General features: G+C 34.3%; 1 protein-coding gene across 3 annotated transcripts; it reads left to right on the top strand.

Moving 5' to 3' along the window:
* The first annotated feature begins 1,417 nt into the window (after positions 1 to 1,417).
* Positions 1,418 to 26,506, top strand: LOC149563204 (uncharacterized). 3 transcript variants are annotated; one of them, XM_089826577.1, is made up of 4 exons: positions 1,418 to 1,802; positions 1,906 to 2,714; positions 25,820 to 25,901; positions 26,012 to 26,506. In XM_089826577.1, exons 2-4 carry the CDS (start codon positions 1,909 to 1,911, stop codon positions 26,117 to 26,119), a joined length of 996 nt encoding a protein of 331 aa, XP_089682703.1. In that variant the 5' UTR covers positions 1,418 to 1,802; positions 1,906 to 1,908; the 3' UTR covers positions 26,120 to 26,506. The 3 variants fall into 3 exon arrangements, with proteins under 3 accessions (XP_089682703.1, XP_089682701.1, XP_089682702.1); XM_089826575.1 differs by having other exon boundaries at positions 1,418 to 1,806; positions 1,909 to 2,714; XM_089826576.1 differs by having other exon boundaries at positions 1,418 to 1,806.

Below are 26,506 nucleotides of genomic sequence, written 5' to 3'. Positions count from 1 at the left end.
AAAAGAATAATTAAATTAAAGAAGAAATAAAAATGTTATAGTATAATTTATCAAAAAAACAACATATTGATTTTACCTAAAAATATAATTTTTAGGTTTTATACAATTATTTTCAACCATTATGTTATTGTTTATTTTAATTTTCAAAATGATTAATAATTTTTTTTAGTAATAATCATTTTACTCATTAGTTTCACAATGTGAGACACAATTTTCAGGCAAAAAGTAAAGGGCAATCCCACGAGCATGATCTTTTGGACATTTATGTTGACATTTGATTACCACAAATTAACAAATTAAAGACTTTAATTCTAGAAATTCTTTCATACACATTTTATTATTATTTTTTATAAAAGACTTTGAATTCTATATTTGAAAAAGATGAATAAGAAACAAATTTCATTTACTTTCCAACATTTTTTTTTCAAGCTATATGCTATTTTTATGTTGAATCTACTATCTTATAGATCTTATACAATATAATAGAAGAAGGGCACATAGTTATCATCCATATTCCAATTACTATTCACTCTTTATTCACTCCTTATTCATCTAATTCTTCTATTACTAATTCCAATGAAAAAATTGAAAACATTAAAATTTAAAGTTTATGATTGAAATATTAAGATTGTAAGTGAAATTGTTGTTGGATTTCAAAGTATTTTTAATATGGTTATATATATATATATTCCTCATGGTGCTATAAGTAAAATGAATATATTTAAGAACTAGTATATATATTTTAAATAAATCTATCTAAAGAAATGTTCAAAATTTAATTCATTACAACTAAAAATATTTATATTTCATTGTATATATATTCTTTTTTCGGGACTAACTTTAGTTTTTATTTTAATGTCCAAAAAATATTATTGATAAAACTAATAGTTTTAGCAACTAATATCTTTATTTTTATTTTTATGTGGTATTTATTAAATTATTTTGAAAAGTACATTATGCTTATAATAAATATTAAAATTTTGACGTCTAAATAATTGTCAAATTTAAGTTAAAAACATAATTGTTAACATTACACTCACACCATCACACTCCACATAACAAGCTCTAAAAATATAGGCTAGTGTTTTCTAAAAGATTGGGTTCTTGTCTTGTCTATAAGATCTTATATCTTTTAGCCTAATTTTGATAGTTTTATAAGTTCAAAAAATTACATATAGACTTCAAAAAAATTCTTATAAAATTTGAAAAACTTAAAGACATATCATATTGTGATTGATGGAAATAATATTTTTAAATATGAAAAGTGATTGTAATAGTATTTAGTCCATGGACGACTAATCATAACTCAGCTGTAATTTTGATGATTATTCCTTGTACAACTTCATTAGAACTCATAACTATTCATTGTTAATAATTTTAGTATATTATTACGAAGTGACAGCAGTCCTCCCACTACATGTCGCTTGTAAAAATCACGAAAAAACATGTTGTGGATCGAAACTTCTCCAACCCCAAAAAATCACTACTCCAAAACAAACAAATAAATCATTGCGTGAGGTGATGATCCAGTGCCACCAGCTACAAATGCTACAATCCGGGGAGCTCAATCAATTAAAAAAGTAGATGCTGCTACACTGCAGTTTTGAGTACCGAGGTTTTGAAAGTTGTCCCTCCAGCTCATAACGTTTATGTGAAAAACGACGATACTGTTTAAGCCAAACCAGTTGATTTGCCACATGCCATTACCAGTATTCAGCACGTCTTTGAATATGGGTAAATCAAGATGCATGGCAAGCACAACTGCACACCTTTTGCAGGAGACGAATCATTAAAGAAACAGTGTAGGTAATAAGGATGTGTATAACAGGTCAAATAACTGGACTATATGGATTTGTAGAGCAGGTCAATTGAATAAGAGTATTAACAACGAATTTGAGGAATCAGAAGATGGCTAGCGGACAATGGGAAAAGCAAGCTGCGCTGCAAACGCCCAAAAGATGGCCTGTTGCAGACCAACGATTCACAGCCAAGAAACCCAAACCTTTTTCCCTCCAAATTTCCAATTCGCACCCCCTCAAATCTGATAATTTAAAATCTTCCCTTTTGGATTCTTTAGAACACTATGCAGTAAACCAGTCTTCTTATAAAAAGAAGAGAGACGATCAGTTCAAGTTCATTGAATCACAGTTGATCATAGCAAATAAGGAAACAAAAAAATTGATTGCAGAGAAAAGACAACTTGAAGGTGAATTGCACCGGACTGCTCAAGAATTGGAAAATTACAAACAAGTATCTGATCAACTGATAGGAGAGAAGGATAAGATAGCTGATGAACTTCAAATCACCAAGGAGGAGATTGTGAAATGCAAGCAAAAAACTGAACAGAGCGTGAAGGATTTTGACGTCATGAAAGATGAGATGAAATATTTGGCTGAAGAGCAAGGCCGGATACTAAAAGAGAGAGATCAAATAGCTGACAGCTTGCAAAAGTCGGAGCAGATGGTTGAATACTACACACACAAGGGTGCCCAGTTGAGGGAAATGCAGACAAAATTTGAGAAGTTCAAAGCTGTGTTGAAATTTGCCATTGAAGAGAAGAATAGAATATCAGAAGAGAAGGATAAAATAGCAGATGAACTGAAGAAAACCCGTGAGCATTCCCCAAAAGATTCTGATCCAGATGATGATGCTTCTAATTGCCTTATTTGCATGGAACCATGGACTGAATCTCACTCTGGAGAGCATAACATCTGGTATGTTAGCAACATCAATTATGTGATCGTACTTTGGATTTTTTTTATATGAAAACATACAAATGGTTTCATTCACTTTACCTCGCCTCCTGAATATACTCAGTGCAATCCTCTTTTGTGGTTACCGCTAGTTATATGAATGTCTTACCCCTCATACCAGTCTTCCCAATGGCCTAAGTTGAATTTTGAAAACTTTCAGAATTTGAAATTGCTTTTTTGTAGTAGACTCTTTTAAAGGTACAATATTGGGTGATTCTTTCATGGACAAATATATATTATTCTTGATTTGGGCTTTCTTCCAATCGTATTTGTGTCTTCTTAAAGTACACAGTCGAACAGAAGCCTTCCAAACCCTCCATATCACCACAGTCCTTTCCGATTTCCCATTCTATATCTTCATTGCCAGTTTCATTTTATGCAATGCTTTTCTCTTCGTACTCATGTGTAATGGAGACGCTCTCAGAGGATCCAATGACAACAAGCATAATATATTGATGCCAAGTTAGGATAATTCTGTTCTGAACAGCTTTAGTTTACGGTCTTTAAGTAACCTTCAATGCCCATTCCTAATGTTCCTTTGTTAAGCTAGATTGGTATACAAGTCTTCCATCTTGGCGCTATTTTTATTATTTAAACAGAGAATTTTTTTGAGTAGATGTAGAACAAGTCTCCATTATGATTTCTCTAAAAACACCCTTTGCCCTTGTTTTCTGGATTTCTCCATTCAACCCAATTAAGTTTAAGTTTAGGACTACCCTTTTTGGTTGCTTCCATTTGAGAAATTCTTACTGGATGACCTTCAGATCTGTCTTGAGCTTTCAGTTTAGGGTTCAATTCTTACAAGTTGTTATATTTAAGTTATGAAACAATTCTAAACTCCGTCTATGCTTTTGGGTGGTTCATGAAAAGTAGACTATTTATCTCCTGTCAGATTGTCTCTACACGATCTTTAGCATCTTCCTCATTATGAAACTATCCAGTGTCTAATATCTATACATACCCTCTCAATGTTTCCATGATGGCTCATAATGCATAAATGTTCCGCATTCTGAGAAGACTATCAATGTTTCTGTTCAGACAAACATGGACCTAGGAGATGATTTGCATCTTCAGAAGTATCCCCCCAAAGAACACAGAAGGGACCAAGACATTCAAGGTTGAATTGCGCTAGATTACTATCCTATCTCTGGTCACAAAGTGAAAACCTTTGGCAACCCACCTGATCTCCATATCATCGGTAAAAGACGGTTCTCTATGTCAATGATGAAAACCTTCATGAAATGTGAGCGGCATACTTCGATGGTAAAACTATGGATTTGACCACTTCCAAGCCCAACATGTCCTTTCTTTCTGCAAAGGGATTTGATGTCAATAGAGAGCATCTTCATGTTGAGCTTTGATTCTCTACGATTACACACATTAACCATATGTTTAGAATTCCTTATATCAGTGTGCTCTACTGGAGAACTGTGTCTTTAAACTTCTCAAAGTGCCTTTTAATTCCATCAGCCACTTCAATCTTCAAGATGGGAGTACACAGAATTCCAAGATTGTCCTAGATATGATCTTAGTCTCCTTTTCTCACCTGCCATACTGATTCTCAATATCATATTTTTGCAGGGTTAAAAGGCCTTTCATGAGTGTTAACCATTTTAAAACTATTTGCAACAGTAAATATTCCTTTGAAGTATGATGGAATCCAATTATTTTTCCCTCAAGCTTCAGCTCAACATTTTTGTGGTGATCCTTGCACAAACATCATATTATTTCTTCATTTATATTTTTTTATGTTTTATGACATAGGTATTTATATTAATATAAAATTCTTTTAAAATACATTATATTACACAAAAAGAGTTGGCCAAAGTAGTCCCACTTCAATGTCTAAGGAGGATAGTGTTTTATGCATCTTATCCAAGAGAAGGACAAAGCTGCTAATTAGATTGAGCTACTGGTAACAAAGAGGTGTGTAACAGTCCTAACCAGTTGGACTCATTAGGATTATCCTAACCAGTTGGTGTCATCAGGGTTATCCTCACTAGTTTGCACTTCCTTAGGAGGTTGACTAGCAATCCTAATGGGAAAAATGGCTAGGACAAGCCAAGGAAATTCACTATTTTTAGGAAATTGGCAACCCTTGTAGGAGAAATGGTTAAATGGTTAGGTAACTAGGAGTAATTCTTAAACCAAAAGAATTTATTTAGAAGAAATTTTTTCCCTTATTGCTCATGTAGAGGCTATAAAGATACTTTTAGCCCTTGTCAATGTTAAGGATTTTGAATTCTATCAAATGGATGTGAAATCAGCCTTTTTAAAGGAAATTTGGAGGAAGATGTGCATAATGCACATCTTGAAGGTTTCATCCTTTAAGAGAACAAGGACTATGTTTGCAGGCTAAAGAAAGCAATTTATGGGCTAAAACAGGCCTTGGGGGCTTGGTGTTAAAGACTAGACAACTTTCTTTAACTCCAAAAGAGGAATCACAGACAAAAAGTTTTATATCAAGAACGAAGATCACTTTTTGAGTGTTATGTTCTATATTGATGATAACATTTTTGGAGGTAATAGTGATAAGGTGCACCAAGAGTTTATAATATAATATACTATGTGTATAGTGGCAATCACATGCTTTTGTGTATGCAACAGTGAGCTGATAGGAGATTTAATTTTCAAAGGAGTAAAATTAGTTTACACACAAAGTAGATCAATAATGTTGTACATTAGAAATCTGAAATGAAAAAATAATAAATTAATATAAATTATACCCAATAAAAAATATATTATTAAAACTGACTAAATTAATTTACAAATGCTTGGAAATTCTACTAAAATCTAAAAATACCATTGCCTATATTTGTTTTTAATTTTCTATTTATCTATACTGCGAATAAACTTGGACCTTAATAGCCTACACTGGTTAAATAATAAATAAGTAGACTTCACAAATATACCATACCAAAGTCGAAACTGACACTTGCAAAGTTTTAGAAGATGTTTACAAGCAGCTCAAAAACAACCTGAAAACACTAATACCAATAAATACAAAACAATATTACCAAAGCCTTATATAAATTTCACAAAAATCCTCTATATTCCAAGGATTTGCCAGTGGAAACTTTGAGTGTCTGAACAATAATTATAAATCATGTAATTCTTGCCCACCCAGCTAAGCTGTTTCATCTATGTGCTATATTCAGTTCACTCCACCATGATTTAGTAGCACAAAAATTAGCAGAAGGGGAAGTAGGGATGCATTCATCCATACCCAAATTGCTGAAATGAATGAATCTTTGGTCTAGTCAATCTCCACCAAGCTATCTCTAGTGGCCCAACTATTTCCATTCCATAGGCTTCCAAATAATCTGATCGCTTGCATGTCAGGATATGATGTGCCCATAGTTTTGTTGTTTCAAAACACTCTTATAGCTCAACAAAAAATTGCGCAATACCATGTATTATATATTATAGTGACTATGGCTATGGACAAACATAAATTAGATTAAAGATATCAGCTGTGGATGATCCATTAAATAAAGGACAAAAATAAAGAGATAAGGGAAAAAAAGGAAAAAATGTGGGAAAAACATGTAAGAGGATAGTATTGAGCTGAAAATATCTGCATGACCAAAAAAAAATACTGGCATAAAAATTATTTTTCAGGGAGAAAAGCTCCCACAAATAGCCTATCGGCTAATTATACAAATAATAACGAACTCTAAATTGGTGGTTCTTGGTCATCTTTCTTTTTCAAAAGTTCTAAAAGGGTATCCAACCCCTAAAAGCTCTTAAATGATGACTATCCGTCAACAGTTCTTAATCTTCCAAAACTCTCAACATCTTTTCAATGGGCACTCAAAATCATTTTATCAACACTTTTATAGCAACCAGAACCAGATGCATATTGGGAGCTCAAGTAGTGTTAGGAATCAATGTAATTTGCAAAACTTGCCCATACCCCAACATTTCAAAAAAAGGCAAATGATCCATAGACAAGACACAAGAAATCTTTGGAATTTTTTAAGAAAATGTGTCAACTAGGTTCAATTCCAATTCTAATACCTTCCAAAGCACTCGTTTGGTTGCTACAATTGAGGTAGAATTGGGAAACGCAAATACCCGAGTTCTCAAATTCGTAGTTTGTTTCCAAAGAAGAAAAATGGAATTGGAATTCCCAAATTCTATTTCTTTCCCAAAATATGAGCATACCAATCTTTCACATGAAAAGGTGGAATTGGAAAACCATATCCAATTCCACTTTTTTATAAATCAAGTTTTATAAAGATTTCAACTCTGTGCTTGCATTTTCCCTAAAGTGACGTCAAGGATTGCCATGAAGAGAATGAAGAAGTGCTTTGTCATTGAGTATGCAGATTTATGGATTGAGGTGTAGATTATTAGTGGTAGATTTTGGATTAGCGGTAAGGGAAAGGCAAGCTCAGGCGGGTAGTCTCCTTCACCCAATCTTTCATTTTTGTAGCCTTTTCACCACCTTGTTGGTCAACCTACCCAACAGTTACCTTTGATTTGTTAGGGCAACCTACCCAACAGTTACCTTTGATTTGTTATAGTTTTGCACAAGGCTTTCCTTTGCCTTGTTTACTACATCGTAGATGTTGTCCTTTGCTAAGTGTAATCTGAAGAAAAATGCAAGTGAAGTAACAAACCGAGCCTATACCTACTAGCAAAGACACAACTATTTACAAATAAATGGATATTTTACAAATGATAAAGAACCCACTTCTCCTACATTTTATCCTTCATATTCTTTGCAGTCTCCCGCGCTTTGGCCTTTGCATTCTTCGCAGTCTTGATAGTGGCCTGCGTGGTTTGTTGAGCTTTCTCCTTCACTTCTGAGCCAACATCACCCATCTTATTCTTAGCAGCTCTTGTGTATTCTGAGGGAAGGACAATCCAATCTTCCCACTCATCTTCCAAGTGAACCAAACGGCTCTTGCCCAATCCTAGAAACTATTTTCCGGATTTAGAAATTCTAGAATTGGCTGACTCTGGTATTGAGAATTCGAGCATTCTGCAATTCCAGCAACCAAACAGACCCTTAGAGCATTGTCCCTTCCTAGCATAATGAAATGGGAATTTTTGTGAGATATTTGAATTGTTATTGCTCTAGTAAAGATAACTACAAAATGTGGAAACATAATCAAGGTGTGTAAAATGTTTGATAAAAAATCATAAAGAAATATGGTCTCATCGCATGCTAAATAATTGAAACTATTTGGTTGACTACCTCATAGAAATATGGTCTGATTAAATGTTGTTTGGTATGGATGCCTCAAAACAATGTGGCTTTAGGGCATGGCATGATTCCAATATATGTACAAAATGGAGGCTTTCAAGGAAATGCAATGAGTACCTGTAAAGTTGAATTCCATGACTTTTTATCCTTATGATGAGCTTAAATGGAAGCCTTCAAAACAGTGTATGAAAATTCATCAGAGAGACAAAGGGTAATAGGAACTTGTTGAAGGTTCTTGTACTACTAGGCATCTTCACAAGCCCCAATAATTATATTTTTATGAATTGTTACCTATCATAGTTAATTTTGTTTACATGTTTACAAAACATACTTCCTTGGAAGCTGTCATGTATCTTTGTGGAAAAATATAACAAAAGTAAGCAATGTTTCATCGAGTTTGGGGATGTTTCCTCAAGGGTACGATAGGATGCATATTTAGGACAAGGGTATTTGGGCATAACTTTGGGAATGTTGTGGGGGCAACAGGGGGCTAACAGAGGAGGGACGGTGGGGAGCGGTGCTGAAATAATATAATAGTATTAGTATTTAAAAAAGATAAATATGTATAACATAATAACTAGAGTCTAGTAGGAGTATTCAAATGACAAATGCCAAAACTGAAAATATCAAATATAGACATTGGAACAAAAAAATTAAAATTAAAAAAATTTCATTGCATCATCATATTAATAATGATTCAATTTTCATCAAAATTATAATCAATTGACCGAGTTATCAAGATTTAACAATTTTTAAACTTCAAACTTTAAAAACAAAAATAAAATACTAAATGCTAGATATAAGAAATGTAAACTCTAGAAGTAGAGTCTATTGACTCTAATCATCCCCAAGCTCCTCACCTAACTCCTCAATGACCTCATCACTCAAACTCTTGGACTCCTCATTCTCAAGCTCAACTATGCCAATACTAACCAGCCTTGTCCACGTAGTATTATGATCAATTTGTGTTGGCTCTCGTAGCTCTACATCCCATATAGTTGGACTCTCCTTGTATATAGATTTGTTGCAGTCAAGGAGATGCAACAGACTATGTATTGCCACAAGATTCTTTGCACTCCTAGAAGTAAGCATGTTGCTCTCAATACAGTGGATGAAGGTGTAAGTAGGCCAGTTCCTCTTAAAAGTATAAGAACTAGGAACTTGGGGCAACAAAGAATGTCTAGAGTAGTTGTCAAAGACTTAGGTCCATGCATAGCCCACCACAACTTGGGTTCGTCTTGTGAAATAATATCTAGATCTATCTTTGTTGCCATTGAATATCCCCATAAAGTCAGAAAATTTGTCCACTTAGTATGAATCTAGCTAGCCTCTATAGGAACATACATTTTTCTAATTGCACTAATGAATACTTTTTTGAAGTTTCACCTTATGATCCTCTATAGATGTAACTCTGTTTGTCCTTCGCATGTACCACTTTGGATTCAATGCATAGGCAACCATGTGTAGGAGAATGTTGAGGTTGTCCCATCTATGATGATTGATTAGCAAAATATGCTTAGTGTAGAATTGCAATGTAGGGTTGTTATCTCACAAAACATCCTTCATTTGACTAAGCATAGAGTAAATGCACTCGTACACCTCTCTAAGGGAAGGCACATTACAATCTCCAAATCTAATAACTATGAAGACTGGAGCAGTGATGGATACAATGTATTTGGCATCAATCCAAAAGAGATCATTCTTCCCCACCTTCTTCACCCTCAACCCCTACTATGTCTTTGACTCAGATCAATTGTTCCATTTTTCTTTCATAACCATTACTTGACATGCATCTCAAGCATCCTCTCCCTAGAGAATAGCATATGATGCATAGTGAGTCTCTACATGTCTTGGGAATTCGTCCCTAGAGAAGGCCCTAAAGAGTGCATGTGAAGAGTGGTGGTTGCAGATAAACATATGCTCATCTCTAGCATCACTAACAATTGTTTTGGTCCAGCTTATTTTACCCATGTCCTTGAATGCATTATTCATGGCATGTATACAACAAGGAGTCCACGAAATATGTCTATAGGCTCCCTAATCATCTTCCCTACTGCTCTACACACATGGGCTGCATTTTTCACTAGTTGCACCACATTTTTTGGCCCGACCTCCTCTATAGAATCCTTGAGGATTTAGAATTGAAAATGAGCCTCCTTTGTATGCCATAAACAATCAATAGCCCTATGAAGATAAGGACTTTTTGTAGATGTAATCATGATACTGTGAGTGGACAATGCCCAATTATTGTCCGCCCATTCATGACTATGTTGCAACCACCTGTAACTTAGGTTTTCTTCATCTTCTCCATCAAAATATTAATTCTGGAATAGTTTTGATCCAAGATTGCTGTCCTCAATTTAGTCTGACCAGGTGGCACATATGATGGCCCTGCCCTTATTATCTTTCCTACAACTTGCTTATAATAAGAAGGGCAGGGCATGGAATGGAATGTGGTTGACAAAGAAGAATTTTCTAATGGCACCATCTGCTTCATCCTTTTCTTGCACATTAAATAATTTCTTTAATGGTTGTGAAAATGGACTACTCATCTTATGTTTTCTTCTACCCCCTGCAGTCCTTGAACTGGATGGATTTGGTGAAAGCAATAGTGGAAATCTGATCAGCCCTATTCCTATATGATAATGTACATGATACAAATTCTTCATCTTCATTGTAACCCCATGATTTTAACATTTCAGCCTTGCACTTCAATGTCTTACACACCCTTTTGTATACTTATATACCTTTGCCTCAAATAAGAAGGAAGTTAGCATTATTTCTGGTAATACTGCCAAACTGTTCAACCTTACATATCTGGTGCTTCCACTTTCTAATGCCACCAGCTATCCTAAGCCTTGCTGATACTTCAGATGCAAATTGTTTTAAGGGTGATTTTGGATCAAAGGGGACCTTGGCCCATTTTTTGAGGATTTCATAAGGGCAGCTGAAATTTTCACTCGCAATAGAACTTGTTTCAGTTTGACTTGCCTCACCTCCCACTCCTTTTGTGCTAGGTTCATCAAATTACTCATTTTCACTATGAATTTCAACATCCTAATCCTCTCTGATGCTGTTAGAGCTCATTGTGATAATGATCTACAACAAGCAATGTTGGAAAAAACTCCAAAAAAATTCAAGCAAACAATTTTTTTTCAATGTTTCTTAGTTTCTAAGTTTCTAATATCTAATAATGATAAGGATGCTCATTATTAAAGAAAACAACAAATTTTCTAAGTTTTAAGTTTCTAACTATTTTCTAATAGCTGCAATAATTTTTGAACTTTGAGTCTTAAATTGTGAGCAGTGAACAATTTTTCTTTTGAAAGATTTAAATCTTTCAAATGCTTACCTTCAATCTTGCAACGCTAATCCTCTTCCATGCTTGCTGATTTAATCTCCCGACTTTCCACTTATAGTCCACCTCTTGCTTTCAACCTGACCACATGACTTTGTGGTTGCAAATTAGACTAAATGTCTCTTTTATTAGCTTTAGGAAACTTAGGATTAGGGTGCTTACACTCTAGTCTTTTGTTTTTATTTTTAAATGTGACTTTTTCTCCTTTCCACTACGAGAAATACCAACAAGTCTGCTTCCTTGTTGAGGGAAATCTTGGCATCTTTGAGACATCCCACAGCCCTCCAATGACATCTCCAATTGAGAGAAATGTCTCTTCCTCCATGGTCAATGTGGGAAACCTCTCTAGGTCGATTGATAAATGTGACAAAGTTAGATTTGTGATGGAAAAACATTTTGGAGGTGTGTCTCTGTTCTCAAGACATCCACAACTTGAAAACTTCATGTTTTTTGAGGTGATGCATCCCCATGGAATGCTCAATATAAGGCTTGTGGCATAGGCATTGCTAGACAAGAAATGTCACAAGGCCACTTTCCCTTTAAACCAAAACTATAAGTCATCCTCACTCAACAACCCATAACCTTTTTTTTTTCTTTTTTGAATGTTTGAACCTAACCATTGATTAAATGTTTAAGAATTGTTTGATTTGGGTTAATCTTCTAGTGAAGAAGCATGCACAGGAGTTCAAAATTACTAAAACAATATTTCACTCCTAAAGAATGGAAGCACAACTTTCCTTGAAACATGATTCATACATGTTCATCTAAATAATCATGTAACCAATTAAAAACTTTAACTCTGAAGCTACACATGAATTAGTAAAAAAAAAAATCATGGAACTATGCCCAAGTACCTCTAGCAAACATCATTGTTATGCAATTTTAGAGCCCAACAAACTATTGGATTTTGCAAAGTAATCTCATACCTTGATTTGCATTATGGGTTTGATTTATATTTGAAGGAAAAGAATGGAAGCACAACTTTCCTTGAAACATGATTCATACATGTTCATCTAAATAATCATGTAACCAATTAAAAACTTTAACTCTGAAGCTACACATGAATTAGTAAAAAAAAAAATCATGGAACTATGCCCAAGTACCTCTAGCAAACATCATTGTTATGCAATTTTAGAGCCCAACAAACTATTGGATTTTGCAAAGTAATCTCATACCTTGATTTGCATTATGGGTTTGATTTATATTTGAAGGAAAAGAATAAATGTGCATTCATGATTTTAATAAAATAACAAATAGAACCATATATTACTAATAAATGGTAACAAACTAAGATAACCTATAACAAACCAGTTATATGAGCAGGCAATGATGAATATGCCAACATTCTCCCCTTATTACATCACTATTTTTAAGTACTTATAAGAGAATCCTCAAAAATTTTCAAAGATATTATGTCTAAATACTAATTAGCCAACAAACAAAGATATGAAGTGTCTAATTTGACTATTACAAGCTAAAAAATAGAAAAACCTTATCATCAAGTAATGTATAAAATGTTCCTTGTGTGCTACACATTATTATTGAACTTTTGCAGCTTGAGTAACAACTCAGGGGCACAACTTGATTGGTATTGCTCTTTCTTTGCATAGGAAAATGATGATTGAGGCAAGAGACTTTGACTCTTTTAGCACGGGATGATCTCAAATGACAATTAAGAGAGCTTTTTGTGGTAATGCATCCATTCACAGTGGATTTCACTATGTCTCATTATCTTTCCTTGCCTTGCTCTACGCTTAATCTCAATGATACCACTTCCTCATGTCACCACAGAGGTAGAAAAACTCCCTTTGTGTCAAATTTGTTCAGTGCTTTCAATCTCTAGTGAGATGAAGAATCGTGGAAATAACCCGAGATACCCAAGAAACAAATGACCTTGAACATTTAAGGCATGGAAATACAATCCAATGGTTACATCTACTAGAGACAAAAAGCATTGCGTTTGACACTGAGAATCTGTGGGTTATGGAGAGGTTGCAATTGATCCTTCACAGTAAGCACTCAATATGGAACTCCTTCCTATGCCACCATTTTATTCAAGAGATGGCCTCATTATCTCCTTTGACTTAGAACAAAAGTTGGAAAATCTCATGGAAACCAAAGGCAATATTATAACAAATAATCCTAGTTTACTTGTGCAAGAACTCCACCCAAAAAATAGGGTACATGAAATTAAGAGCAAACACAACATAGGTCCCTCCAGAAGTGAGCATTTTTACCATCATTGGTTCACCATGTTAGATGGTTACCAATTAGATGTCTACAATTCCACATAATTCCCAGATTGCCAATCCTCATATTGAATTGCTAACAACTAAAATTCTATTCGGCTCAGGGCTGTCCAAGTATTTGTATTGGAATATTTTGCACTAAAAAAACTCTCCATGAGAGTTTCACTCCAAGTTCTATATTTTGCATCTTCATTATTCCCATCCCAACACCCCGAATCTCCTAAGGCATACATTTTGTATCCCAGTACCTTAGTGGGATTTTCTTTTCTTCCTTTGAGCCTTCCCCAAGAAATTTATTGATGAGACGCTCCAAATTAGCTTCATTTTTATGTGTTGTTAGAAAGCATAAGATAGATATGGATTGACAAATATTGATATTAATCTTGTTATTATATATAATAACTTTTAATATAAATAGTTTATAAATTATATATATGATCATAATACCTAGTTATCGATTTGGGATACGAATCCGCTTCAGAAACATGAATTGGATTCGTGGATTCATGAGTTTTCTATTTTGCCCATTAAGATTCGTGACGGATTTTTGTTGGATTTGTGAGGAGCTGCGTGGATTCATGCAGGATCTTTGTTTTGGATTGTGGATTTGTCCGGATTCACGGTCCGTGGATCTAGACGGATTGACAATCCAAAACAAGGATCTGCCCGAATCCAGATGAATCCTAGCACAAATCCCATAAATAGGTCATAATATGATATATTTTTATATTAGATCATAATCCATATATAATAGTATTATACAATATTTATTATAGTGTTATAGAGACCTACTGGCCAGTGCATTGTACTTTTGAAATAATAAAGTAAGATTTGAACCTAGAAACTATCTCTGCGAGCAAGCAAAAAAGAATCCTATTGTAAAAGTTGAAAAAAATACACCTGTTAACCAAGGTTATGTTCAAGCGCATTGAGGTATAAGTATTGTGAGCACAAGCACCTAGTACTCCATAGAAATTCTGCTTCACTACCGATTTGGACCATTGAGATTTTGGCCGTTGCCAAGGTTGCATGGGTACACGTACCCACTGTTAACTTATATAGATCGTTGTTGGTGGAGACTAAACAAAATTGTATTTGCAGAATAATATAATGATCAGAGCAACATTCAATTCTGTTTCTGAATTCTATATAAGTTTAATTAATTTTCTTTTATATATCAATTGTGCTGATGAACAATGACGCTGTCTTGATAAGTGCAGATCTCTTTTGGACTAAACTGAATGAGTATGGCAGATTAAACTTGTGATATATATAGCAGACTGTATTTGTTTTAACTGAGATTTACATTACCACTGTGATTGATGTGTATCTGCAGTTTTGACAAGGCACACACACACACACACACACACACACATATACATACATTGTAACATGCCCATGTAGGGGCATGACCCTACGTGGTCATATTCCAAGTCACATCATTTCAATGTATTATTACCGATAGCTGATACTTGATCGGCACTTGGTCTTTAAAACAACCAATACATATTATGATTTCAATAATGTATAATATATGTAAATATATAAGCTTATGCTACACACACACACACACACACACACACACACATTTAATCAGACTTTCACATATTAGAATTTCATCAACATATATATTAACATATATTTCAATTTACTATGGGGCTAACTTTCTCAACACTCCCTCTTTAGCAAGGAGGGAATTGAAGCAATTTTCATAACTTTTAATATAAGCTTAAACACCACTTTAAGTGTGGTCTATGATTGATACTACATTATGGTTTTTGGCAAGATCCTGCCCAAAGAACCATAACAATTTGATTATCATGGTGTTCGAAAAAATCCAACCCAAAGAACCATGATGAGTTGGTTATCATGGTGTCTGGCAAAGTCCGAACCAAAGAACCATGATAATACTTGCTCCTAGACATCCAACACATTTTGGTGCTACAAGTTAATGTAGCATATCTACGAGATAGGTCAAACTATTGATAAGGTTGTCACCTTACAATAGTGACCTCACACATATGAAAAATAGTTACCTTTCATAACACACAAATGCAAAAAATTTAATTTTCAATTATTCATGAATATATTAAGTTACAAATGTATTTACAAACTTGCCATGCCAAGTTTACCTCTGAAGTACTCTATTTTCATCCTTGCAAGAGGCTTGGTGAAAATGTTAGCATTTTGCTCATTAGTGCTGATATAAATTAGTTTGATGACATTTTTGTCAACCATGTCTCTTACGTAATGATATGGAGTCTCAATATGCTTTGATTGAGTGTGGAAGACAGTATTAGCAAAAAGTTTGATGCAGATTTGGTTATCACAATGAATCACTGTGGAACTTAGTTGCTTTCCAAAAAGTCCAAATAATAGCTTTCTCAACCATACTACTTCGCGAGTTCCCATGGAGGCTGCCATTTATTTAGCTTAGTTCGAACCCAAGGCAACTGTTGATTGTTTTCTACTGAACCAAGATATCACTGCTGATCCAAGACTAAAGCAACAAATTGTAGTACTCTTGCGGTTTATGAAACAACCAACCCAATCAAAATCAGTATATCCTTCAAGTTTAATCTCAACATTTTTGTACTTCAAACCAAGACCAATAGTACCTTGTAGATATCTCAAGATATGTTTAGCAGCCATCAAATGAATCTTCTTTGGTTCACACATGAAATGGCTTAAAACATTGGTGGCATAGCGGATATCAGACCTAGTGTTTACTAAATACATAAGTGATCCAATGATCTGTCTGTAGAGAGTGTTATCAATAGATTCTAAATTCACTGTTTCTTCTTTTAGCTTGAGTAGATTTGTTATCATAGGAGTCTCTAGGGGCTTGCAGTCCATCATACCAAATCCAGTTGAGATGTCATGGGTGTACTTCCCTTGATTTAGAAATATATGATCTTTCTTTTGACATACTTCTAGACCTAGAAAATTGTGTAGTAGGCCTAGATTCTTCATTTCAAATTCAGCCACAAGATCTTTCTTGCATCTTTCAAAAAGATGATCGTCACCTATTACTAATAAGTCATCAACATAGAGAACAAGAATTAACATGTCACCATTAGATATTTTGGAATATATGTTAGGATCAACTTCATTTTTGGAGTATCTTGGTTTAGAGAGATAGCTATCTATCATTTCATACCAATCTCGTGGTGCTTGTTTAAGGCCATAAAGAGTTTTCTTTAGTTTACATACATATAGGTTCTTGCCTTTTATAGTAAAACCTTCAAGTTGTTCGATATATACTTCTTTATTAATGACACCATTCAGAAATGCGGTCTTGACATCCATTTGATGTATCTTCCATCCTTTGGATGCTGCAATTGCAATAATTGTCCTTACTGAAGTATATCGAGCAACTGGAGAAAATGTTTCCTCTTAATCAATACCTGCCTTTTGAGAGAAACTTTGAGCAAAAAATCTTGTTTTATGTTTTTGAATACTACCATCTGAAGCATACTTGATTTTGTATAAGCACTTTGATGAAACAACTGATTTGTCTTTTGGCCTAGGTACGATATCCCAAACATCATTTTGCAATATAGATTGATATTCTTCGACCATAGTATCTTTCCATGCTTGATATGATAGGGCTTCTGCAACAATTGATGGTTTAGATTTTGTAAGCTCGATTACTAGTGCAGTGTAGCATGATTTATTTTTGGTTTTCTTACTCTCTCTGGAGATTTCATCCAGTTCAATATTATTTTCTTCAATCATTTTCCTGCCTATAATGGCCTTTTCTTGATATTAGAGATGTCCCTATCTTCAGTGTCAGATAATAGTTCATTCTCTTCTGATATGTTCTCCTTTTGATTTTCAGTTTGTTGATTTTCATCCAATTTTGTGATGGGCTCATCTTCTATACTTGTGGATAGTTTGAAGGCAGTGTCTTCTTCAAATTTGACATCTTTGCTGGTGTCAGCTGGTCTCTGCCTAGGTATATATACTCTATACCCTTTAGTGTTTTCACTGTACCCAACAAATATACTTTTCTTCCCAGATGGTTCCAACTTGGTTCTCTTTTCTTTAGGTATAGGAATGTAAATGGGGCAGCCAAATATTCTAAGATGACTTAGGTCAGGTTTACGTCCTGTAAAGGCTTCTTCAAGGGTTATGTTTTCTAGGATTGAGTGTGGGCATCTGTTTTGAATATATACATCAGTATTAGTGGCCTCAACCCAGAATGAGAAGTGTAAATTTTGAACATGTAACATGGCTTTTGCTGATTCAACAATGCTTTGTTTTTCCTTTTTGCCACTCCATTCTATTCAAGATTATAAGGTAGAGTATACTCCCTCCTAATCCCAACAGATGTGTGTAATTCTTTGAAATTTTCACGGGTGTATTCGCTCCCATTGTCTGATCTTAGAGTTTTTATTCTTTTTGACGTTTGATTTTCCACAATTGCTTTGAACTCTTTAAATTTCAATAGAACTTCATTTGATTCTTTGACCTCTAGGAAGTAAATCCAAGTTTTCCTAGAAAGGTCATCAATAAAGATTATGTAGTATGTGTATCCTCTTAGAGAAAGTGTTGGCATAGGTCCACACAAATCAGTGTGAACTAGTTTCAGAATTGATTTAGATTTGTGTTCACTTGGGGGAAAAAATCTTTTTACATTCTTTCCTAGAGCACATCCTTTACAAATGCCTCTATGATTTGAATTTAAGCTAGGTGTTCCAGTGGTGATTTTTCCTATATTCAGTAGTGTACTGAATCCAAGATGTCTGAGGCTTCTATGCCATATTTTATTAGGGTTTGGTACTTCATGATTTAGGGCTTGCTTTTGAATGTTAGACAGTTTATATAGAGTTCCATCTCTAGACCCTATGGTGATGGCATTCTTAAGTTTAGAATTTTTAGGCTAGTACAATACTTTGTCTTCATTAAAGGTAACATGATACCCTTCATCTGCAAATCCGGAGATGGATACTAGATTCCTTTTTATGTCAGGTACAAAAATAACATCTTTCAATTTTAGAGTGATCCCAATTCTTAGTTGTATAGAACAAGTCCCAATTCCTTTTACTGGATAGGTGGAGTTATCTCCAACGGTGACTCTTTCAATGAGATAATTTTCAAAAGTTTCAAACTTATCTCTGAATCCTGTTATTTGACGGGATGAACCACTGTCGATTATCCACACATTTTTGTTGAAATTCATTTTACTTGATAGAGCTGAGTAGAATAATAGGTTTTCTTCCTTTTTAGCTTTGGCTATGGTGGGTAGAATTGTTTCCCTTCTTGGACAAAATCTATAGCTATGTCCAAATTTCTCACACTTGTAACATTGAACTTTGGAGAAGTTTTTCCTATTGTGATTATTTCTTCCTTTTCTTTGGTCATTTTTCTTCCCCTTATGTCTAAATTTCCTCTTCTTCCCTTTGTTATTAGAGATTGAGAAAAGGGCTTGATTTTCTCCCTCTTGGTTTGAAATGATCCCTCTAGAAATTAGTCTTGATTCTTTTGAGGTGCAATCATTGTTTAGTTGATCAAAAGCTGGTATTGAAGGTCTGCTGACGACTTGGATGAATGCTCTTCCCAAGATATAGGTAGCCTTTTGAGTGCTATTATGGATAATTCTTGATCTTCAACTTTATTTCCAATAGACGATAATTGATTCTTTATTTCGGAAATTCTTCCAAAATAGGATGAGATTGACTCTACTTTATTCATTTTTATATTCATAAGTTGATTTTTTAATGTGAGCAATCTACTTGAGTTGTTAATCTTAAATGTATCCTTAATTGTTTTAAATACTTAAAATGCTTTTTTGAGTTTTGATATGGAAAGAAGAATGTGATCTTTTACTAAATCAACAATGTTTTTTCTGGCTTTATTATTTTACCTTTTCCAAGTGGATTTTTATGCCTTGGCTTCAGGTATTGAAATGTCTTTTTCAGTGAATGATTCTAATTCCAATTCTTCGAGGATTTTTGTAATTCGAATTTTCCATGAGAAGAAATTTGTTGCTCCTTCAAGCCTATCCTCGACTTTAACATTGCTTGCCATGATATCACTTTTACTTTGTGATTTGAAAAATTGATTCTAAGTAGTTTAGCAATTTCTCTACCAATTTGGCTTTGATACCATGTTAACTTATATAGATCGTTGTTGATGGAGACTAAACTAAATTGAATTTGCAGAATAATATAATGATCAGAGCAGTATTCAATTCTGTTTCTAAATTCTGATATAAGTTTAATTGATTTTCTTTTATACATCAATTGTGCTGATGAACAATGACTGTGTCTTGATAAGTGCAGATCTCTTTTAGACTATACTGAAGGAGTATGGCAGATCAAACTTGTGATATAAATAGAAGACTGTATTTGTTTTAACTTTTAACTGAGATTTACATTACCGCTGTGATTGATGTGTATCTACGGTTTTGACAAGGCATATATATATACATACATTGTAAAATGCCCATGTAGGGGCATGATCCTATGTGGCATGACCACGTAGAGTCATGACCCTACGTGGTCATGTTCCAAGTCACATCGTTTCAATGTATTATAACCAATAGCTAATACTTGATCGGCATTCATGATCCGCACTTGGTCTTTAAAACAATCAATACATATTATGATTTCAATAACGTATGATATATGTAAATATATAAGTTTATGATAATGATATATATATTTTAATATTTATATATATATTTATATATTTATATATATTTATATATGTGTGTGTGTGTATGTGTGTATATAATATCTAAATATCAGACTTTCATATTAGAATTTCATCAACATATATATTAACATATAATATATACTTATAGAATTTTCTTCAATTTACTATGAGGCTAACTTTCTCAACACCCACATCCCTAGGACATGTACCCACATAGCCAAGTACCAAATACATGTACCCAGTACCTAAGTACTGGGTACTTAGTGGAGAGCATCATAGCTAAGAACCTTGATTAAGATTTCTTATTTTTGTGATGGTTTTTTGTTTGCATATCAGCTTTTTAATTTATCAAGCTTAATTCAATACGTAATCAGTTTGAAACTTTGATACAATACTGATTAACAGTAAACTTTGTCACTGTTCAGAAGTTTATCATTTGCAATATGTCATTGTTATATGATTTATGATCTTCTTGTTCATGTTTCAAGTCTTCCTTCTCTGTTGTGGATCTAAACGTTTAGCACATATTATTATTACAAAAATATTGCAAATCTGAAACTGAAAACAATACATTACATCTGCAAACTTTATCCCCGTTCTTGTTTTGAAAAACCATTGTTATGACTCAATTTTTTCAGAAATTCTATAAATATTATATTATATAAAAAATATTGATGTGCCCAAGTACCCGTCCCCTATTTGAAAAATAGCCATACCTGTACCCAAAGTAACCAAGTATCCGTGCCCCCATGCAACTTTGGTTGTTGCCTCTGCTGCTCATAAAGTTCCCTCATCAAAGGATAGTGACTTTTAAGGCAAAACTGTTGATATGCCAAATGGTTAAAGATTGCCCGTCACAGATGCAGAGCAGCGATTCACAGCAAAAAAAACTCAAAACTTTTTGCTTCCAAATTTCCAATCCACACCTCGTTGAATCTGATAATTTGAAATTCCCCATTTTGGATTCTTCAGAACATGATGTGGTAGCCCAGTCATCTTATAAAAAGAAGGGAGAATATCAGTTGAAATTCATTGAATCACATTTGATCATGGCTGACAAAGGAACAAAACAATTGATTGCAGAGAGAAGCAGCTTGCTCAAGAATTGGAGCATTATAATGAAGGATTTTGGCACAATGAAAGGTCAGATGAAACGTTTGGCAGGATATTGACAAATACAAGCAAAAACCGGAACAGCTAATGAAGGGTTTTGGCACAATGAAAGGTCAGATGAAACATTTGGCTGAAGAGAAAGGTAGGATACTGTGTGTGTGTGTGTGTGTGTGTGTGTGTGTGTGTGTGAGAGAGAGAGAGAGAGAGAGAGAGAGAGAGAGAGAGAGAGCAGATGGTTCACTAGTATATAGGAAAGGCTTCCGAATTGTGGGAATCACAGATAGAGTTCAAGGAGTCTAAGAAGTTCACAAAATTCAAAGCTGTATTGAATTGAATATCATAGAAGGACAAAATGTCAGATGAACTAAAAAAGGCCCATGGGCATTACCCAAAGTATTTCGATGCAGATGATCCTGATGCTTTTAATTGCCTTGTTTCCATGGAACCGTGGACTTAATCTTCCTCTGGAAAACATAATATCTGGTATGTTGGCATTGCATGATAATGTAACCTTGGTTTGTATTTATCAATATTTTAATCTGAAGACATACAATGGTTTCCTCCATTTTTCCTCACCTTCTTAATAAACTTGGTGCCATCCTCTTTTGTTGTTGTCACTAGTCATACACAAGAGGTGAACTTTTGATCTCTTACGTTGGTCTTCCCAATGGCATTAAGTAGAATTATGGTGCTTTCAGTGTTTGAAATTGCATGTTTTTGTAGGAGGCTTTTTTAAAGGTAGAAGGCATTTTTCTCTCCCCATACCATCAAAACCCTTTTCTGGTTTCCAATTCTATATTTCATTGTCAGTCTCAGTTTATGCTATGCTTGTCTCTCTGTATAGGAGCGGCTCTCAGATGTCACTGTTACAAGTAGCTTATCATAAGCTAGGATAATTTTGTGAAAATATTTTACCTTCAATGCCCGTTCCTAATGGTCCTTTCTTAAGCTAGACTAGCGTAGAGTTAATCCATCTCAGCCCTATTCCTAGTACTTAAACATAGATATTTTCCAAGTACATGTGCAACAACTCTCCATTATGATTTCTGTAAACTCCTCTTGCCCTTGTTTTCTTTGTTCTCTGCTCAATCCAATCAAGTTTAACTTTAGGATTATCCTTCTGGGCTTCTCCCATTTGAGAAATTTTTAGTGGATCAGTTTCAGATCTATCATGGTTTGGTCAAGTTAGAAGGAAAATATTTTAAAATGTCATCATGTTTGTTGCAGATAGACTCAAGAAGTTTGCATTATTTTTTATTATTCACATCCATTTGTAGCAATCGCTATAGCAACAAACATTATGGATACCATTTAGAAGTTGCATGGAACCCAAAAATCGTAGTAATTAATTGTGATTCTAGATTTACTAGTTATTTTGGATTGATTTATTCTCTTGTTTGGGTGCTCAACTCACTTGATCTCATCTTTTCATCCTCAATTAGATGGTCAAATTAGGGTGGTGAATAAGAGTTTAGAGGGCCATCTCCATTGTTTTCCTTGAGACAAATAAGAGAGGTGGGTGTAATGGTGCCGCTAAAAGAAACATTTTATCTAAAATATCTCTATCATCTGCATATATGAGTACCTCCACCATTCACCACTTCTTCCTTGAGGGTATAAACAATAGTGACAATTACTTTCTAGTAATAGGAAGAACTAGGCAATACATAGTACAAAATGAGGCACAACCTAGTGAACATCATAATGAAGTAGAAGTGTGGATCTTTATGTGATTGCAAATTTTTCAGCTAAGTATATTTATTTCACCCAAAAAAAATGGAGAAGAATAAGAAGATTTCAATTATGTTTTATGACCCTTATCAAATTTTAAATAAAAGATTAGTAATGTAGCCAAAAGGTAGAGTTATTTAGGTTGATAAAAATGCATCCAGTCTTGCATGCTTCCTACTTCAACGTGGTCATTAAACAAATTTTTCTACCTAGATAGAGCTGCTAGAGGTTGATGAGGAGAGAAGATTTTTTTTAGAACTTGAGAAAAGCTTTGAAACACATGGTAAGAGGTTATGGACATGGATGATCATAGAGTATCTAATCAAGTTGGAGAACATGAATGCATCATGAGAGGATGTAGTGTTCAAGTAGGAGCACCAATAGATCACCAACATTGGTTATGAGGAGAGAGGCATGCTATGCCCTTAACCTATAGTATTAATTGGTATAGATGTGGCTGACTTATGGTTAGCATAACCATTAATTAATTAATATGATAATGTCTATAACTTTATATTGGTTGTGAGGTCAGCTTGGGTAGTTTCAATGACATAATTAGGGTCTATATAGAATGTAATGATTAGTATATTATCATCATATTGCAAGTTATATTTGTCTTGAAGACTTTTGGAGGTTTTCCACTCAATTTGACTTATTATTATTAAGTATTGGCAAATAATTTCAATTAAATTCTTAAACATTTCCAATTATATTCTTGCTTGTGCAAGTAATTTCATCAAAATATCTCTAGACTGATAGATTCCACAACGATTTGAAAATACTAGAAAATATTGGTTCCCAATTCTAAATTTATCTTTGCTTCACAACAATATAAACAATTCCTAGTAGTCTCAGACAAATGTCAGAAATGGTCTATGCACCTCCCTAAGAAAACTTAGGGTTATGAACCCTAGGAACATTGGCTAAAAGTCTATTATAAAAAGTGATCAAGAGACCACCAAAGAGATTGTTGGTTGATAAAAAGTACATTTTGAAATTCATTATTATTCTACATCAACCATGACTTGATAGCCTCCATATGCTTTCAATCACAAAAATGCATTGAATTTGAATAGGTTGCTTCATAGGAGTGAAAATCTAATATGTCTAGGCTTTGCAGCTAAAGGAAATGCTAATAGAAATACAATGATGAAACAACCTTCCAAGCATCATTTCCATCAAGGACTTGAACTATATCGCTTTAGCACAAATAGCCAAACCGTACAACTAAACATTGATGAGACTAAAACCTCCAAAGCCATAGGGGAGGGAGAAAAAGCCTAGGCAACATGGTGGAAACCTTTTCCTTTCTCAGAGCCCATAGGAAATTACCTATATTCACGTCTCTAACTTTATGATTCTATAACTTAATCAATACATGTAGAGGCATACTTGATTATATGTTACAAAAGCCTGGACATGGTGCCTTTCCTCAAGCTCCTTCCAAAGGAAATAACACTGTAAAGAGGTACTTGTTTTAATGACTCTGGCAGGAGGAAAGAATTGAAGTAGGTTGGCAAAACTTGTATGATGAATTGGAGTTGTATTGCTAGAGTGGATAGCACTTTTCTGTGCCATCCTATGATTTTCATTCTATGTCTACCAGTTATGTCATACCCAATGATTTTAGCGACCCTTTCTAGAAGAGAGAGATACTTAGGTATCAACTGTCAAGTAGATTTCAAGTGTTATCGATATCATTATTAATCTGAATCTGTCTTCCAATCTTAGTACTAAAAAAGAGTACTTGAGAGTTGAGACTTTTGTGGAGTTTATATGTTTTACTTGATCTTTCTTCCTTCTTGTTGGAGAAATGCTCCACATTGGGGCCATCATAAATAGTTTTGCAAAAAGCTTGGTCAGGAAGATGGTTGATAGCTCAATGGGTTCACACCCCAGTATGCACATGGTAGGTCCTAGGTTTTAAGTCCTAGCTAGTCCATGAAAAATAAAATGGTATCAAAGCCATATTAGAACCCGAGCACCACATAGTGGCTTGTTGGAGAAATGAGCCATGCTTGAACCATGATAAGGAGGCTACCGAAAATCGCAAGTCACAAAGATGGTTGCTAGCTTAGTGGTCAATACCTTCAGCATGCACATGTGAGGTCCTAGGTTCAAGTGCTAGCTGATTAATGGAAAATAATAGTTCTGATGATACCTTGAAATATGTGTAAGTCCTTTACATATTTGAATATTTAGCAATAAGTATAGACATTCTATCATTTCATCTGACTTATTCATATAATCATGGGAGGAAGGATTCAAAGCTCATAAAACCCTGTGTTCTTTTTTGAAATCAGGAAATCATTGTTTTGATAGGCTTATGACATAGCTGGTCAAGTCCTCTGCTCCTCTCCTTACATGTATTTGTCAAAAACCCTATTGTTTCCTATGTTACAAAAGCATAACAAGCATCTCGAATGGTATATATTTTTCTTTTTCATATGTATCTCAGTTGCCGTATTATGAATTAGTTTAGAATTCGATGTTCTTTCACCCTGTTAAGGATTTTCGTATGTAGTGATGTAAAGCTTGCAAAATAATAGCATGATGCAATAAATGTTATAGAGAAGTGATTTTTGTATGTAAAATTGCGTATTCAAAACTGACACATAAAGGAAATACGAAAGAAGCAGCCTATCTCCTTCTATGTGACCATCCTCTTTTATACCAATTCAAGTTTGAAAGAAAGGTCAAAGGAAGATGTGTAACTTTCATAATTGTGGAGTTGCAGCTCCCTTGCTTGTGGGCACTTTTTTGGCAGATCATGCATTACGAAATGGATTAAGCAACAATGGGATGGGAATTCATCCAAGGTAAGACTCCTCCAGTTTACACTCTACATTTGTTTTGCTTTGGGAATCTGTTAGGATGGCATAATTTTCTATTAAATCTCTAAATTTAATATTGTTCCAATTTTATACAGTGCCCAACATGCCAGAAAAATGCAACACTAGAAGACATAAGAAATCACTATGTGCATCATATCTCCATCGGGCCCGGAAAGAATCAACAGAGCGAATATTCTTACTAGCATGTCTTAGCAGAATAGTGTCACGGAGTATGCTTATGCTTTTTCCGTGGAAATAAGATATTCATCCAAGCAAATTTGACAGATAAATCTAGATATGAGTTTTAGTCTAGATATCTGTGTTAGATAAATCAGAGATCATGCTTACTCTATTTGTGTTATATTGCATGAATATTTACACTGTGTTGAGGACATATAGGCACTCAACTGACTCCAGTTTATATATGCCTCCTCCCAATGAAGGGTCATTGGGGGATATCCAAACTTGACCAAGAAGGCCACCAAAGAGCACCAATCATTGAGTTGGTGTGTGGTGCTTCTGAATTTTCTGATATTGATGTCATAGATTACCCCTGGTTTGTGAATTAAAATGTGGTTTGTGAACTAAAA

Source organism: Cupressus sempervirens, chromosome 4 (genome assembly GCF_028749045.1).
Source record: "Cupressus sempervirens isolate cs-2001-9-10 chromosome 4, ASM2874904v1, whole genome shotgun sequence".
NCBI lineage: Eukaryota > Viridiplantae > Streptophyta > Pinopsida > Cupressales > Cupressaceae > Cupressus > Cupressus sempervirens.
The sequence above is the reverse complement of the archived record's forward strand: the minus strand, read 5'-3'. Positions and strand labels throughout refer to the sequence as shown.

Coding starts and splice junctions, on each gene's coding strand:
- LOC149563204 (XM_089826577.1), top strand. CDS start 1,909: ATGGCTAGCGGACAATGGGAAAAGCAAGCTGCGCTGCAAACGCCCAAA. Junction 2,715..25,819: donor TCTGGAGAGCATAACATCTG/GTATGTTAGCAA, acceptor GTGGAGTTGCAG/CTCCCTTGCTTGTGGGCACT. Junction 25,902..26,011: donor GGGATGGGAATTCATCCAAG/GTAAGACTCCTC, acceptor AATTTTATACAG/TGCCCAACATGCCAGAAAAA.